Below are 15,203 nucleotides of genomic sequence, written 5' to 3' on the forward strand. Positions count from 1 at the left end.
TTTTTAAGGTATTTTGAAAAAAAAAAACAGCATTTTTACAAACATTTTTTTACTGTAAAACCAAATTTTTTCAAAAATAAGCACTTCGAACCGGTCAGACCTACAGATCGTATAGAATACACATACATATTATGTAAATGGTAAAACGGTACGCATTAATTTCATCTGGGGTAATGAACAGGGGGAGATTTTTACGATTTTTTTTCCAAAAAAATGGGGCCAACTTTATTTTGAGCGTAACTCATTTAGTTTTAATGCTAGAAACTTTCTGGCACGTCTGGCGCAGTTCAAAACAATGTTCATTTCTGGTAATACTGTTTATTTTGGCAAATTAGGAAAAAATTAGGAAAAAAACAAATTTTTTTGAAATTTTTAAATATTTTTTTTTAATGTTCCGGGCCTATTTGAGAAGGAGCATAAATCAATTATTATTAACAAAGTTATCACGTAACTTTATCCGCAAAAATCTGAATGCCACCTCTCACATCCACCTGAAAACAGATCCTTATAAACCGGGAGATATTAACAGAAGTTCAACCACGATTTTCTAAGTCCTGCCCTTTGCAATACTGGAAGGTTAGAGAAGGTACTTACAATTTGTGAAAAAATCCACGGGTTTCCTGTGACATTTTTCTGTGAAAATTAGATTTTCCATGAATAAAAAAATTGGGAGTTGAGGTTGAATTTTTAAGTCCTGCCATATCCATAGAATAACAGGATACTATCTATTTTATGAAGAAAATTTTTTGGGCAGGACGGTCGCAAAAGGACTAAGGGAGTATACATATATACAAACATGTAATGAAAATAATGAAATTTTCATGATTTTCTAAGTCCTGCCAACTTAATAAATTAATTATATTTATTTCAAAATGACCAAAAAAAAATATTGGCATGACGTCACCTAATGTTTAACTGCACTTGTTTCTTGGAAAATTTTGTATAAAATTTTCACTCTGGTTCCGTGATTTTCTAAGTCATAAAATAAATTTTGTTACAAAATAAATAATTTCAGTATACATTATGCAAAATGGCAGGATGTTTAGTTACACCTTTTTTACTATATATAGTTAAAAAATTTGTAAGAAAATTCGTGGAAAATTACACGATTTTCTAAGTCATGCCATTTCGCACATATCTCAAGAAGGTTAATATAAATCTATTTTCAAAGAGGCAGGATGGTTGTATAGTTATTTCGTATAAAAAAATTAAATTATCTGTCTGTAAAATTATTTCAGGGTGTTATACAAACATATTCATATCATCACATTTTTCTTGAGTCATACCATGTCGAGTATGCTTAAAAAACACTAGCTAAAACCGTTTACAACTTTACAAATGTCACCAGACCATCTGGTTGGCGGACGACCTCTACTTCGATATGCTTCGTCTAGAAGAAGCATATCGAAGTCTTGTAATTAGTTTCTTTAAAATAGCTGCAGAACGCTTTTATTTGGAAAAATGAAAACTGGTACACTTATTTATCTTCCAGAGGTCAATTGTCAAATGTCAATTATCAATTGTCAATTTTTAGTACCGGTCATAGGGGTTCGTTTGGGTACGGAAACAGATATATTATCGAATAACTTTTCTGTCTAACTTTTAAGCATCTCTGACACTGGATTATTGAATTCTGGGATAGTTTTGTACTAAAAGTTACTTTTCCTTTAACTCAGAAGAATACGCAGTGTTCTAGAAAAATCGATGTGAAAAATTTTTAGTTTTTTGGTTTTTTAAGTTTAAAAGAATTTAGAAAAATTCTATTTAGAAAAACGAAAACTGCTACGTTTATTTCTCTTCCAGAGATGAATCGATTTTATCAATTGTGAATTTCTAGTACTGGTCAGTGGTCATAGGCCTCCGTCTATTTAAAAGTACGCCCACCAATGAAACGAGTGTGATTCATGTGCCTGAAACTTTTTTATCTTCGAGAGGCCCCACACCAAAGAAACATGAAACATAAAACATGAAACGAAAAACACGTTTCATGAAAATAAAACACAGCTAAACAAATAGAAGTCCGCACACACAAGAAGCGAGTGTGATTCATGCACATTAAACATTTTTATCTTGGTGAAATCTGTTTCAGGAAAGAGATCGTGTTGTATTTTTCGGTTTCAGTTTCATTGTTTTGGACAGTTAATTACGTGCATAATATGAATTCCGACCAAGAATTTAATATTGCATTGGTTTCTGCTGTAAAGTAGGACGAAGAGTTGTACAATTATAACCTGGAGAGGTACTCGAATAGGTAATGATAAGAAAATATCAGTTTTCTTTAAACCAGGACCCACAATAAAACAATGTAGATGTTTGAATACTCAGTCTATAAAATGATTTAAATTTGGGAAGATGATTACTTAGTTCGTTTGCAACCAAATACGTACTATGGTTATGATGTTGGGCAGTAGTAAAAAGTTGGCACAAGAGTAACAACCTCGTCATCATTACTTTCCATTGTTGGCTATACAAATTTTCATTTTGTTTCTTTGATTAGTATATAATATGAAACGGTTTCGTCCTTCACAATTTATTTTGTTTCATGTTTTACGTTTTATGTTTTTATTTCACGTTTCTTTGATTTGCGGCCTCCCTTAGACAGTAATAAAGGTTTGCCATGACAGCAACGACCTCGTCATAACTTTCCATTGTCGACTATACAAATTTTATTTTTGTTTCTTCGATTAGTATATCACATGAAATCAAATGTTTTTTCACAATTTATTTGTTTCTTATTTCAAGTTTCATGTTTCACGTCTCATGTTTCACGTTTTATGTTATTTTAATCTGCCTTAGGAAGCATTTTCAGATTAGGTGAATTGTGTTAAATTGCCTTAAAATTATCTGAGGAATCTCCGGTCGTCATTTGTTAGAGTTTCTGGACACCCTGTATGTTGTTAGTGGTGGATATTATCCTGATATTGTAGATATTATCCTGATATTGTTTCCTATATTTGATAGCAAAATGTACTAACACTAACAACACCAGAATAAATCGATTTTTAAATAGAGCATCTATCTACTTGCAACTTTTTGCATTGTGTTCAGGATAACATCAGGAAAAGGTGTATAATATAAAAATGGGTGGAAATTGCATTTTAGTGCATAACATGCATCCAAAAGTGCATAAACCTGTAAAAATCAGTGTATGAAGGGCAAAATTTTGTTATTTGGGAGGTTTATGGAGTTACGAATACGCAAGCAGAACCGACCTCCGAATCACCTAGTGCCCAGAGTTGCTGCTAAGGTACGTCATCTGGAGTTTCGTGGGATATCGGCAATAAATTAAAAAAAAACAGAATATTCGATGGTTTTTGGGATGGACGAACACGAATATGACATTACAACCGACCCTCGGAGCACCTGGTGCCCAGGGTGACTGATCTCGAATTTAAGAGAGTTTTTCGGGGTCGATTCTGATGGCGTATTCAGTTCAGCAACCACAAAACTCTTCGAGTATTTTACTTGCATCACTTTAGTGTCTGAAAGCCTCGAAATTTAAGAATATGGCGTGTATATCAGTCACCTCGAGCACTAGGTAAAGATCTGTTCTAATGTGACATTCTTGTTCAGAAACCCCAAAAACCACCTGAGTAATCTGTCTGTATCAATTTACTGCCGAAATTAATATATAAATATGGTATAGAAAATGCTTAGCAAATAAAAAGGTACCATAAAATATCATTTTATTATAATACTAAAATACAGGGTGTCCCATTTAAGAAAACTCAGAAAATAGTCATTCCGAGTTTCAAGTTTCAACCAACCCCGTATACTAAAATTTAACATTTTGGTATAGTATTATTAACTGACAATAGTAGACTATATTAAAAATCGTTTAAACATAAATTAATAGAAGTTTGGATATCAAATCACTAACAATATGTATGGGGTGTGAATGTTCCTACAAAATTAAAAAAAAACGTAATTATATTTTAAACTACCTCGTATAATATTTCGAAACACTATATTTTATTAAAGAGAACATCGAGTAGAATCCAAAAATGTAAAAATATACAGGGTATTCCATTTAAAAAAACATAAATTTTTGTCACCCTGTGAAAACGGGTAGCCCTGTATATTAGAAAATACTGTTAAATTATAGTCCTATCTGTGGCACATGTTTTACCTAAATAACTTTTTTCGTATATCTTACGACAAACGAGTAATTGGACTAGCCCACACTAATGCCCAACCCTGTATACAAAATAACCATAAAACCATCCTGCCTCTTTGTATATAGACTTATATTAGGAGTCTTGAAACATGTGCAAAATGGCATGACTTAGAAAATCGTTGACTTTTTCACGAATTTTCTTACAAATCTAGGACTCCTGCCATCTTACAAGAACCGTTTAACCTTCCTGCCGAGTACCGAAAAGGTATTGATTGTATTTGAGTATTATAACTTTTTAAAGGCAGGACTTAGAAAATCACGGAATCAGGGTGCAAATTTTCCGCAGAATTTTCCAAGGGACAAGTATACTTAAACATTAGGAGACGTCATGCCAATATTTTTTTTGATCATTTTGAAATAAATATGTTTAGTTTATTAAGTTGGCAGGACTTAGAAAATCATGAAAATTTCATTATTTTCCTTACATGTTTGTATACATATATACTCCGTTACCCCGTTTGCAACCCTCCTGCCCAAAAAATTTTCTTCATAAAATCGATAGTATCCTGTCTATCTACGGATATGGCAGGACTTAGAAATTCATCGCAAAACCCTATTTTTATTTTTTGGGAAAATCTAATTTTTACAGGAAAATGTCACAGGAAATTTGTGGATGTTTCCACAGATTGTAAGTACATCGTCTACCCTTCCAGTATTGCAAAAGGCAGGACTTAGAAAATCGTGGCTGAACTTCTGTATAATATCTCCCAGTCTATTACTACTCTATATCGTTTACAGTCTATTTTATAAATAATTATTTCATATATCGAACAAAAAATTGTTATTATTACAAAGGCTGGTCTAATGGCGGTTTTCCATCAAACGGACAAAATGAAAACAAAACACAACCTTGTGTCGAATAAAACAAAACTGCAACTTTTTATTTCGCCAGTTTCAAACAGCAAATCTATTTCAGGGTAATAAGGTTTTTTCCATGACACTTGAACAGCCAGGGTACTGAAGCGTTTTTTCGACAGCTTATACCTATAAGAGCAAATTGTAACTATTTCCTGCGTAGGATCTGGCGGCCATTTTTATTTATAAACAATTAAGTGTCAAAAAATGGCATTAGTCACTTTTTTTTTCAAATCAATGGAAAACAGGGAAACTTATGGTTTTTTAGTACAAATATCTTCGAGATTATGGAAAAAGCTTTAAAATGACGTATTACAAAGTTTGATATACTCATTTATTGTTAATATAATTGCGAAAAAAGGTCGGAATTGCAAAAAAAATAATTTGGCAATAACTGTTGTAAAAATTAGTGTATAGCTTTGAAATTTTTATCAAATAAGGGTTCTTTGGTGCTTAATATGTGATAAAAATTTCAAAGCGATTCATTCAATTGTTTAAATTTTATTCAAATTGTTTATCCCAGAGAGCATTGTTTTTGCAATAACATAAGTCAGAAAAAAAATGACGTTAGAACCCTTCCACAGGTGTCAAATAAAAGAGCATGAGCTATATTTTCAACTTGGTTTAAAAAAGTGAATAAAAAATGCAACTATTAGTAATAAATAATTATGCAAAAGTATCGTAAATCTTTCCTTATAAACTTTTTATTTTGTTTTATAAGAATTTATACATATTTATTACAATTTTTTATCAATTATGATATAGATAACATTACTTGGTAGTTGTGCACTTAAAGCAGGGTGAAAAAGTTAATTTTTTTGGAAAAAGTTATTCCAAAAGTTTATAAAGAATAATTGACGATACTTTTACATAATTATTTATTACTAATAAATGCATTTTTTATTCACTTTTTTAAACCATGTTGAAAATGTAGCTCATGCTCTTTCACTTGACACCAGTGGAATGGTTCTAAGGTCATTTTTTTCTGACTTATGTTATTGCAAAAACAATGCTCTCTGGGATAAACAATTTGAATAAAATTTAAACAATTGAAAGAATCACTTTGAAATTTTTATCACATATTAAGCACCAAGGAACCCTCATTTGACAAAAATTTCAAAGCTGTACACTAATTTGTACAACAGTTATTGAGAAAATATTTTGTTTTGCAATTCCGACTTTTTTCGCAATTATATTAACAATATATGAGTATGTCAAACTTTGTAATACGTCATTTTAAAGCTTTTTCCATAATCTCGAAGATATTTGTACTAAAAAAATTATAAGTTTCACTGTTTTCCGTTGATTTGAAAAAAGGGGGAAATGCCATTTTTTGACAGTTAATTGTTTACAAATAAAAATGGCCGCCAGATCCTACGCAGGAAATAGTTATAATTTGTTCCTATAGGTATTACCTGTCGAAAAAAATGCTTCAGAACCCTGGCTGCTGAAGTGTCACGAACAGGGTATATTTTTGTCTTATTACCCTGGCCTACACGTTTCGGCGTGTTTTGAATTCGAGGTGAAAACGGCCATGTTGTGTTTATTATTAGACTTATTCGTGGACCATGCTCTGAACGTATCCTGAACTTACCCAGAGGGAGATCGCCTGCGCATTACGTTTTCGGAGGGAAATATTCGACCTTCTTGAACGTCCAATTTTGTAATGCGCAGGCGTTCTCCATCTGAGTACGTTCGGGGTATACAGCGCGAATAGGCTTAATGTCGTCTTCTATCTATCTAATCAGCACTAAACATCCATCCTTGGGTATGAGCCCCCTCGTCCTTCTTCCATGGCTCTCCGTCTTGGGAAATTTGCATCCATTTTGGCCCGGTGTGTTTCTTCCTGTCTCCCACATCACTGGTTTCTTCATGGTCGGTGCAATAAAGCACTAAACCTCCGAAAAGAAAACGACAAAACAGATCTTAATAATTCTTTTTGCATTCGATTTGTGAATGCACCAGGAAACTTTGTGACCCATAGCCATGAGAGAATATTGAAAAAACTGCAATAAAAAATGCATTCTTAAAGTGCATCTCAAACAGACAATAAAAAATTCAGAACTCGTCAATTATCGGCGGAAATGAGTTCAATTTTGTTACTCGGGGGTTTTTGGTGTCTCTGGAAACGAATATGACGTCGTAAGTGATCTCCGGAGTACCTGATGCTCAGGGTACCTACTGTTTACCTCACCTTCAGGAGTTTTCGGCAAATTCATTTAAAAATTAGCCAAAAATCATTACTCGAGGGTTTTTAGGGTCGCTGACGAGGTATATGACATCGGAAGTGATCTTCGATCTCCGGAGTACTTGGTTCCCAGGATACCTACTGTGTACCTCGTCTTCTGGAGCTTTCGTCAAATTCATTACAACATTAGTCAAAAATCATTACTCGGGGTTTTTGGGGTCGCTGAAGACGAATATACATTGGAAGTTATCTCTTGAGTACTAGGTGCCCAGGGTACCTAATGTTTACTTTGTCTTGTGGAGTTTTTGGCAAATTCTTTAAAAATTAGTCAAAAATCATTACTCGGGGGTTTTTGGTGTCGCTGACAAGCTATATGACATCTGAAGTGTTCTCAGGAGTACCTGGTGCCCAGGGTACCTACTGTTTATCTCGTCTAATGGAGTTTCGGCAAATTCACTAAAAAAAATGTAAAAAATCATTACTCGGGGGTTTTTTGGGGTCGCTGAAGAGGAATATGACATTGGAAGTGATCTCTGGAGTACCTCTGGAGTTTTCGATAATTTTGATAAATAATTATTTAAAACTTGGTACTTGGGGGTTTTTGTGCTCGCTGAGAACGTATTTAATATTAAAAATGATCATCTGAGCAGCCTCTACGTCATAGAGTTTCATTTGATATCTTTAAAAAATAACACATTTTTTTGAAGTGAAAACTTCTTTAGGGATGTTTTGCGATTTTTGGATAGGGGAAAAAGCATTTAATTGGCGACCGTCATCATACATACACATATTATATAGCATCGCTTATGCTATATAATATGTGTATGTATATATAAATTGTGTAGAGGCATTTAAATTTAAAATAAATGTAAAACATATTTTAGGATGGGGAAAAAGATTGATTTCGCGACCATTATCGCGACCGTCATCGCGTCGGAGAAATAAATTTTGTACATATATACATTATATAGGTATATTATTTGTATGTATATATATATATATATATATATATAAATTGTATATAAAAAGTATTTAAATCTAAAATAAATGTAAAACCTATTTTAGGATGGGAAAAATGATTTACTTCGCGACCGTCATCGCGACCGTCATGTCTACGGTGAAATAAATTTTGTACGTATCTATATTAAGAGTATGTATACATAAATTTTACAAAAGTATTTAAATTAAAATAAATGTAAAATCTATTTTGGGATGCGGAAAAAGATTGATTTCACGACCGTCATCGCGACCGTCATCGCTTCGACGAAATAAATTTTGTACGTGTATTATTATAATGTATAATAACGTATAATAATACTAATATTATTGTAGTGAAAACTTCTTTAGGGACGTTGTGCACTTGTTAGATGGGGAAAAAGTATTGAGTTAGCGACCGTCATCGCTTTGGTGAAATACATTTTTGAAGTGAAAACTTTTTTAGGGACGTTGTGCACTTTTTAGATGGGGAAAATGTGTTGAATTAGCAACCGCCATTGCTGCTGCGAAATAATGTTGTGAAGTGAAAACTTCTTTAGGAACGTTTTGGTCTTTTTAGATGGGGAAAAAGTATTGAATTAGAGACCGTCATCGCGACCGTCATTGCTTCGACGAAATACATTTTTGAAGTGAACACTTCTTTAACCACGTTATGCACTTTTTAGATGGGGAAAAAATATTGAATTAGCGACCGTCACCACTTCAGCGAAATAAATTTTTGAAGTGAAAACTTCTTTAGGGACGTTTTGCACTTTTTCGATGGGAAAAAAGTATTAAATTAGCGACCGTCATTGCTTCGACGAAATAAATTTTTGAAGTGAAATCTTCTTTATGGACGCTGTGACCTTTTTAGATGAAGAAAAATATTGAATTATCGACCGCCATCGCGACTGTCATTTCTTCGACGAAATAAATTTTTGAAGCGAAACCTTTTTTAGGGACGTTTTACACTTTTTAGATGGAGAAAAAGTGTTGAATTAGCGACCGTCATCGCTTAGGCGAAATAAATTTTTCAAATGAAAACTTCCTTAGGGACGTTATGTACTTTTTGGATGGGAAAGAGGTATTGAATTAGCGACCGTTATTGCTTCGACGAAATAAATTTTTGAAGTGAAAACTACTTTAGGTACGTTGTGCCCTTTTTAGATGGAGATAAAGTCTTGAATTATCGACCGTCATCGCGACCGTCATTGCTTCGACGAAATAAATTTTTGAAGCGAAAACTTTTTTAGGGACGTTATACACTTTTTAGATGGGGAATAAGTGTTGTATTAGCGACCGTCATCGCTTCGGTGAAATAAATTTTTCAAATGAAAACTTCTTAGGGACGTTGTGTACTTTTCAGATGGGGAAAAAGTATTAAATTAGCCACCGTCATTGTTGGACGAAATAAATTTTTAAAGTGAAAACTTCTGTAGGGACGTTGTGCACTGTTTAGATAGGAAAAAATATTGAGTTTGCGACCGTCATCACTTTGACGAAATAAATTTAGTACGTACATAATATATATGATGTGTATGTATACATAAATACCATAGAACGTACGCAGCGCTTATATAATATAGCTATAGCACTTCTTTTTGGATGTGGAAAAGCATTGAGTTTGTAATTTATATACTATAAGAAGTTTTCACTTCTGTCGGCACTCCCATGAGTGCTTTAATTTTTTTTTATTTGGCGCTTCAACTTCTATTGGTAGCATTGATGAATCTTTATAGAATCAATAGTATCACTGCGTATGAGAAGAAGGAGAAAATAGACAAAGTAAAAATACGATCTCCCGCTTAAAATATATCTGTGGCTTGATGCTGAAAGGGCCAATGTCAATATCTTACTTTTTTGTACAGCTTTATTTAAAATTTAATATTGACAAAACAAAGCGCAAAAAATTGACACTGGCCATTTTAACTCCAAGGCACAGCATGTGGCTACTGGTATGTTGCACAGTATGTAAATACGTTCTTAGCGAGCACAAAAAACACCCAATTATCAAGTTTTGACTAAGTATTTATTAAAATTATAAAAAACTCCAAGAGACGAGGTAAACAGTAAGTACACTGGAAACCAGGTAATCCGGAGGTCACTTTCGATGTCATATTTGTCATCAGCGACCCAAAAAACCCCCCGAGTAATGATTTTTGGCTAATTTTTTAACGAATTTGCCGAAAACTCTAGAACACGAGGTAAACAGTGGTACTCCGGAGATCACTTCCGATGTCATATACCTCGTCAGCGACCCCAAAAACCGTCGAGTAATGATTTTCGACTAATTTTTTAATGAATTTGCCGAAAACTCCAGAAGACGAGGTAAACAGTTGGTACCCTGGACACCAGGTACTCCGGAGATCACTTTCGACGTTATATTCGTTTTCAGTGACCCCAAAAAGCTCCCGAGTAATGATATTTGACTAATTTTTTAATGAATTTGTCAAAAGCTACAGTAGACGAGGTAAACAGTAGGTAATCTGGGCACCAGGTAATCCGGAGATCACTTCCAATATCATATTCGTTTTCAGAGACCCAAAAACCCACGAGTAACAAAATTGAACTCAATTTTACCGATAATTGATGAGTTCTGAATTTATTTTATTCTATGTTTGAGATGCACTTTAAGAATGTATTTGTCACAAAGTTTCATGGTACATTCAGAAATCGAATGCAAAAAGAATTATTAAGGATTAGGATAATCTCACTCTGTACCTACTTTATATTCTATATCAAGCTCAAAGTCGTTGATTATTTTTAGGGATGTAAACTACCCCTATTGTCAAAAATTATATGGAAACATTGTAAACCTTAATATGGGTAAAATTTGGTTTTGATTGGTTAAATAATGATTGTTTTATGCTTTAGGACATAATATCATAACATTTCAACCCTTAAAAACCACTCTTAATAACATTGCAATTTTTATAAATAATTTAATAGATCTGTACAGAAAAAGTAGAATTACGTACAAAAACAAAAGATTTATTTACACAAAAATACGAATTTACAAATAAAAATGCAAATACAAATAGTTTTTTAGTCATCTTCATCGAGACCGACACCATCTTCATTTTTTTTTGAAATTTCGAGATATTCGAATTTTTTTGAAAAAAAAATTCGTTTTATAAACATGTATAGCTTCTTCATTTTGGTGATAAAAAGTTTTTTAAACATGATTTTGTAGGTTTTTTTGAAGAGCTATAAGAGTATGTAAATTAAATTCCGTAAGATCCCTTAGTTTTTAAGTGGGGTGAGCTTAAAGAGCTCGAATAAGGGGGTGTTTGCTCGTAAATAGAGGTTTTATACGAGAGAATATATTTTTTTATATTGTAGAGGTCTTATACTGTAGAGAAAATATATGGTAGGGGAGCCCAAGCGGGGATTTTTGCAGTTACTCGAGCGCGTCAGATTAGCATATGGGAGAAACCTGGTACCCTGCAGATGAACCTCTACCATATATTGGCTCTTAACACAGGGGAGTTCGTTAAGGGGGGCCCGAAAAAAAAAATCTATCCTTAAAAATACTCGAAATTGTCAGATTAAGATAAGGTAAGTTAAGTACATGCAAAAGAGTATATATTTCAAAAATCTGACGATTTGAGCAGGGGGTAAGGAAATGGGTGAGTCCCAAAATTTCACAAGAAATAAGCGAATATGTCGCAAAATAAATGACAGATCGAAAAACTAAAAAATACGTTCTCAATATATTTTAAAAATCTATCGAATGATACCAAATACGACTTCCCACGGAGAGGGGTGGGGGGTAAATTTAATATTTTAAATACGAATCCCGCGATATTTCGCGAAATGAACATCAGATCGAAAAACTGTAAAATACACTTATTCGATACTTTTACAAAATCTATCGAATGGCACCAAACACGACTACCCAAGGAGGTGGGGTGGGGGGTTACTTTAAAATCTTAAATAGAAGCCCCCATTTTTTATTGCAGATTTGGATTACTTACGTAAAATTAAGTAACTTTTATTCGAAACATTTTTTCGAATTATGGATAGATGGCGTTATAATAGGAAAAAACGATTATTGGAAATGGAAAATTAAATTAAAAAATGGCAAGCGCCCACTAAAATGGAAAATTTTACTTAACTTTTTTTGGTTTTAGGACCTACTCTTCACAACCCAATAGGTCTCCATAACGTTCGAGTGACTACACATTTAGCATACTTTGCTCCCCTACCAATATGCACAGGGAAATTTTAGTCATTAAAAAAGATACAAGTTAATATTGTATAATATTTTTCGTGTTTCCTGTATTTTCGGAGATATTTTGAAGAAAAGGGTAAAAAATTCGAAATTGCAAAAAATCAATTTATCTTTAAACTCCAATTTTTCTAAAATTAGGCCTTTTAAATAGGTCACTTCTTGATTGTATTGATAATACATATATAAAAATAATTACAGAAGGGTGAACATCAATTTTAATTAGGAGAATAGTTAGGGGGTTGCTTTCACTAATTTTTTCGCAGAAGAAAGTAGGGGCCGACGTTATTTTGATCATGTCGCTTAATTTTTATGCAAGAAACTTTTTTTTAAACGTCTCATTGCATACTTGAAAATAGATTATGTATGTTTTCTTCGAAAAATGAAGTTTTCCCCTTTATTTGGCTTCGAATATTTGAAATTATGCATTTGACGAAAAAGCTAACTTTTAGCATGCCGTATCTCGGTTTGTGTTGGTCGCAGAAAAATTATAAAAAAGGGATTTGGTTTCTGATTCTAACAGATGCAATTTTTATATTTACAGTTTTTTTATTAAATGCATATATTTCTCAAAATATCCTCTAAAAAAGTCGATTTTTTCGTCGAAAAACTGTTAATTTCAACTGCGAATAACTCGAAAAATATTAGTTTTACGAAGAAACCGTAAAAAACAATTTTTTAGAATCACTTTTTTCATCGAATTCCATGGTTAAAATTCCCACCCCCAAGATGGGGGAGCAACCACCCCCCTGGTTTTAGCGTACAGCGGTATGATACAGAAAATGATCCCTGGGCTATTATTCCCTAACTTATGTGAAAATTTCAAGTAAATCCATGCTGGACGAAAAAATTGCGAGCCAAAATGCTTCATTTCTTGGCCTATATAAAATACATGACATACATAACATGACAGACATGAAAGTCACATTTGAGAACGGGCCGGATTAGCCCATAAGCGTAGCAATTACATAGGTATCCGTGTGTCTACTAGCGTGGCGCTTACTCTACATATATAAAAATGTAGATAAATGTTGTAGAACGTGCAAAACTTTTTGTAAAGAATAACTTTTTTTTCCTAAAACTAATAATATAAAGTCCAAACAAATTTTCGAAATAACACTTTTCAATTTAAATCTTGTGAAATATATAGATAAAGGTACTTTACCCTTGAGATAAATTCATATCTTTTGAGATCCCTCGTATACTATTGATAAAACTTGATATCAGATGACTACATCTTAGGTTTTAGACCATGCAGAGCTTTTGATGAAGAATAATTTTTTTTCGTAAAATCAATAATAAAAAAGTTTTATATATGGTTGCAACTTACAGTGACATACATATACTCGTACATTAGTAGTTATGCATTTGTTTTTAATTTTTAATCGTATCCAAATATATATTATTCATTTAAATTTTCAAAGCATATCTAAATTTTATGATATAAGAATAAATCCACTTAAGTAAATACTTGATTAGTTTTACTTACATGACGAAAACAGTATAGACATTTACTCAATAATAATCAAAAATTTCGCTTACAAATCCTACACCAATACAGTTAATTTCTGGACCGAAATAGAATAGAATGAATGCGTAAAGCATTGGCCCGAAATTTTGCGTCTACACCCTTAAGATAAATCCATCATGCTGTTGGTGAAAAAAAATTACGCGTTATTAATCTATTTAACAATAACATCACTTACGTAATTGTTGTAAGCTTCTTCCTTGGACCACATTGTAAAAGGCGCAACAACAAATCACTAGCAGTAACGATTTCATGGTAAACCACTCTTTAAACTCTTTTCATTACCATTTAAAATCGTTTGTTGATATTTATAGTGTATATTGCGATTTTGCGTTTTCACCTCTCCACCACCACTTGTGGCTCGTTATATAATGCGTGTCGTTAAGAAACCAGGTAAATTTGGATAATTAATTCTTACATGGCGAGGCAAAGTCTACTAAAGTTTGTCCCAGAAAAATCGGTTTCAGCAATTATGGTACTTATACTTAAATTAATAAGACACACAATTTTATTGGATCAATTTGTTAATACTGTTGGTAATTATTCAAGACACTGTATTTAGGAAAAACTGATATAAATCAGAAAATCAAACACCCAGCGGTTCAGCAAAATAGTACTTATGGTGCATGCCATGTCAAATCACTCAGGCAAAAACTTTTGGATCTCCGATTTTTCTGAAACTTGTTGTATAGCTTCTGCGGGACGTAAAAATAAGATATTTATGGTCAAAAAATATCCTTCTTCTTTTTTTTAAATGTTATTTTATGCGATTTTACAGTGATTTGGTGTTTATTTTAACCCTCGTAAGGCGGTGCTTAGATTGTTACGTAAACAACGGTGCGGGGTGTAATTGCACCCCATCCGTATATCCATTTTATTATATGCGAACGTTGGAGAAATTGATTTGAAAGATAATTAAAACTTGTATATTATACTATGAAACATAATTTTACAAACAAGGTAATTATTTCTTGATTAAAAAAATTAATTATCGTTGCAAGACAAACACATGAAATTTTTCTCAGAGTAAGCAACGCAAAGTTTTTACACAAAATACAGTTATGCCGGGACTTTCGGTCTTTTTTCTCTAACATAAGTAACACTGATCTTGACCCGTAGCTCTGTTAGCTCCAGGCGGAACATCAGAAACGCCCAATTCCGGATAATATGAAATTTTCACCATTTGCACTCTACACTCATTTTTCCAAAAAAAAAACGTAAACGCAGATTTTTAAATGCTGTAATGGGT

General features: G+C 32.9%; 1 protein-coding gene across 1 annotated transcript in view; it reads right to left on the reverse strand.

The window, feature by feature from the left end:
* Positions 1-14,331, reverse strand: part of LOC114334786 (uncharacterized) — a 79,418-nt gene extending 65,087 nt beyond the window's left edge. The window contains exon 1 of the mRNA XM_028284881.2: positions 14,133-14,331. Within this exon, the coding sequence (XP_028140682.2) occupies positions 14,133-14,208 (76 nt within the window). The 5' untranslated portion in view covers positions 14,209-14,331. The remainder of the gene's footprint in view (positions 1-14,132) is intronic.
* Between the last annotated feature and the right edge of the window lie 872 nt (positions 14,332-15,203).

This window comes from Diabrotica virgifera, chromosome 9 (genome assembly GCF_917563875.1).
Source record: "Diabrotica virgifera virgifera chromosome 9, PGI_DIABVI_V3a".
Classification (NCBI taxonomy): Eukaryota; Metazoa; Arthropoda; class Insecta; order Coleoptera; family Chrysomelidae; genus Diabrotica; species Diabrotica virgifera.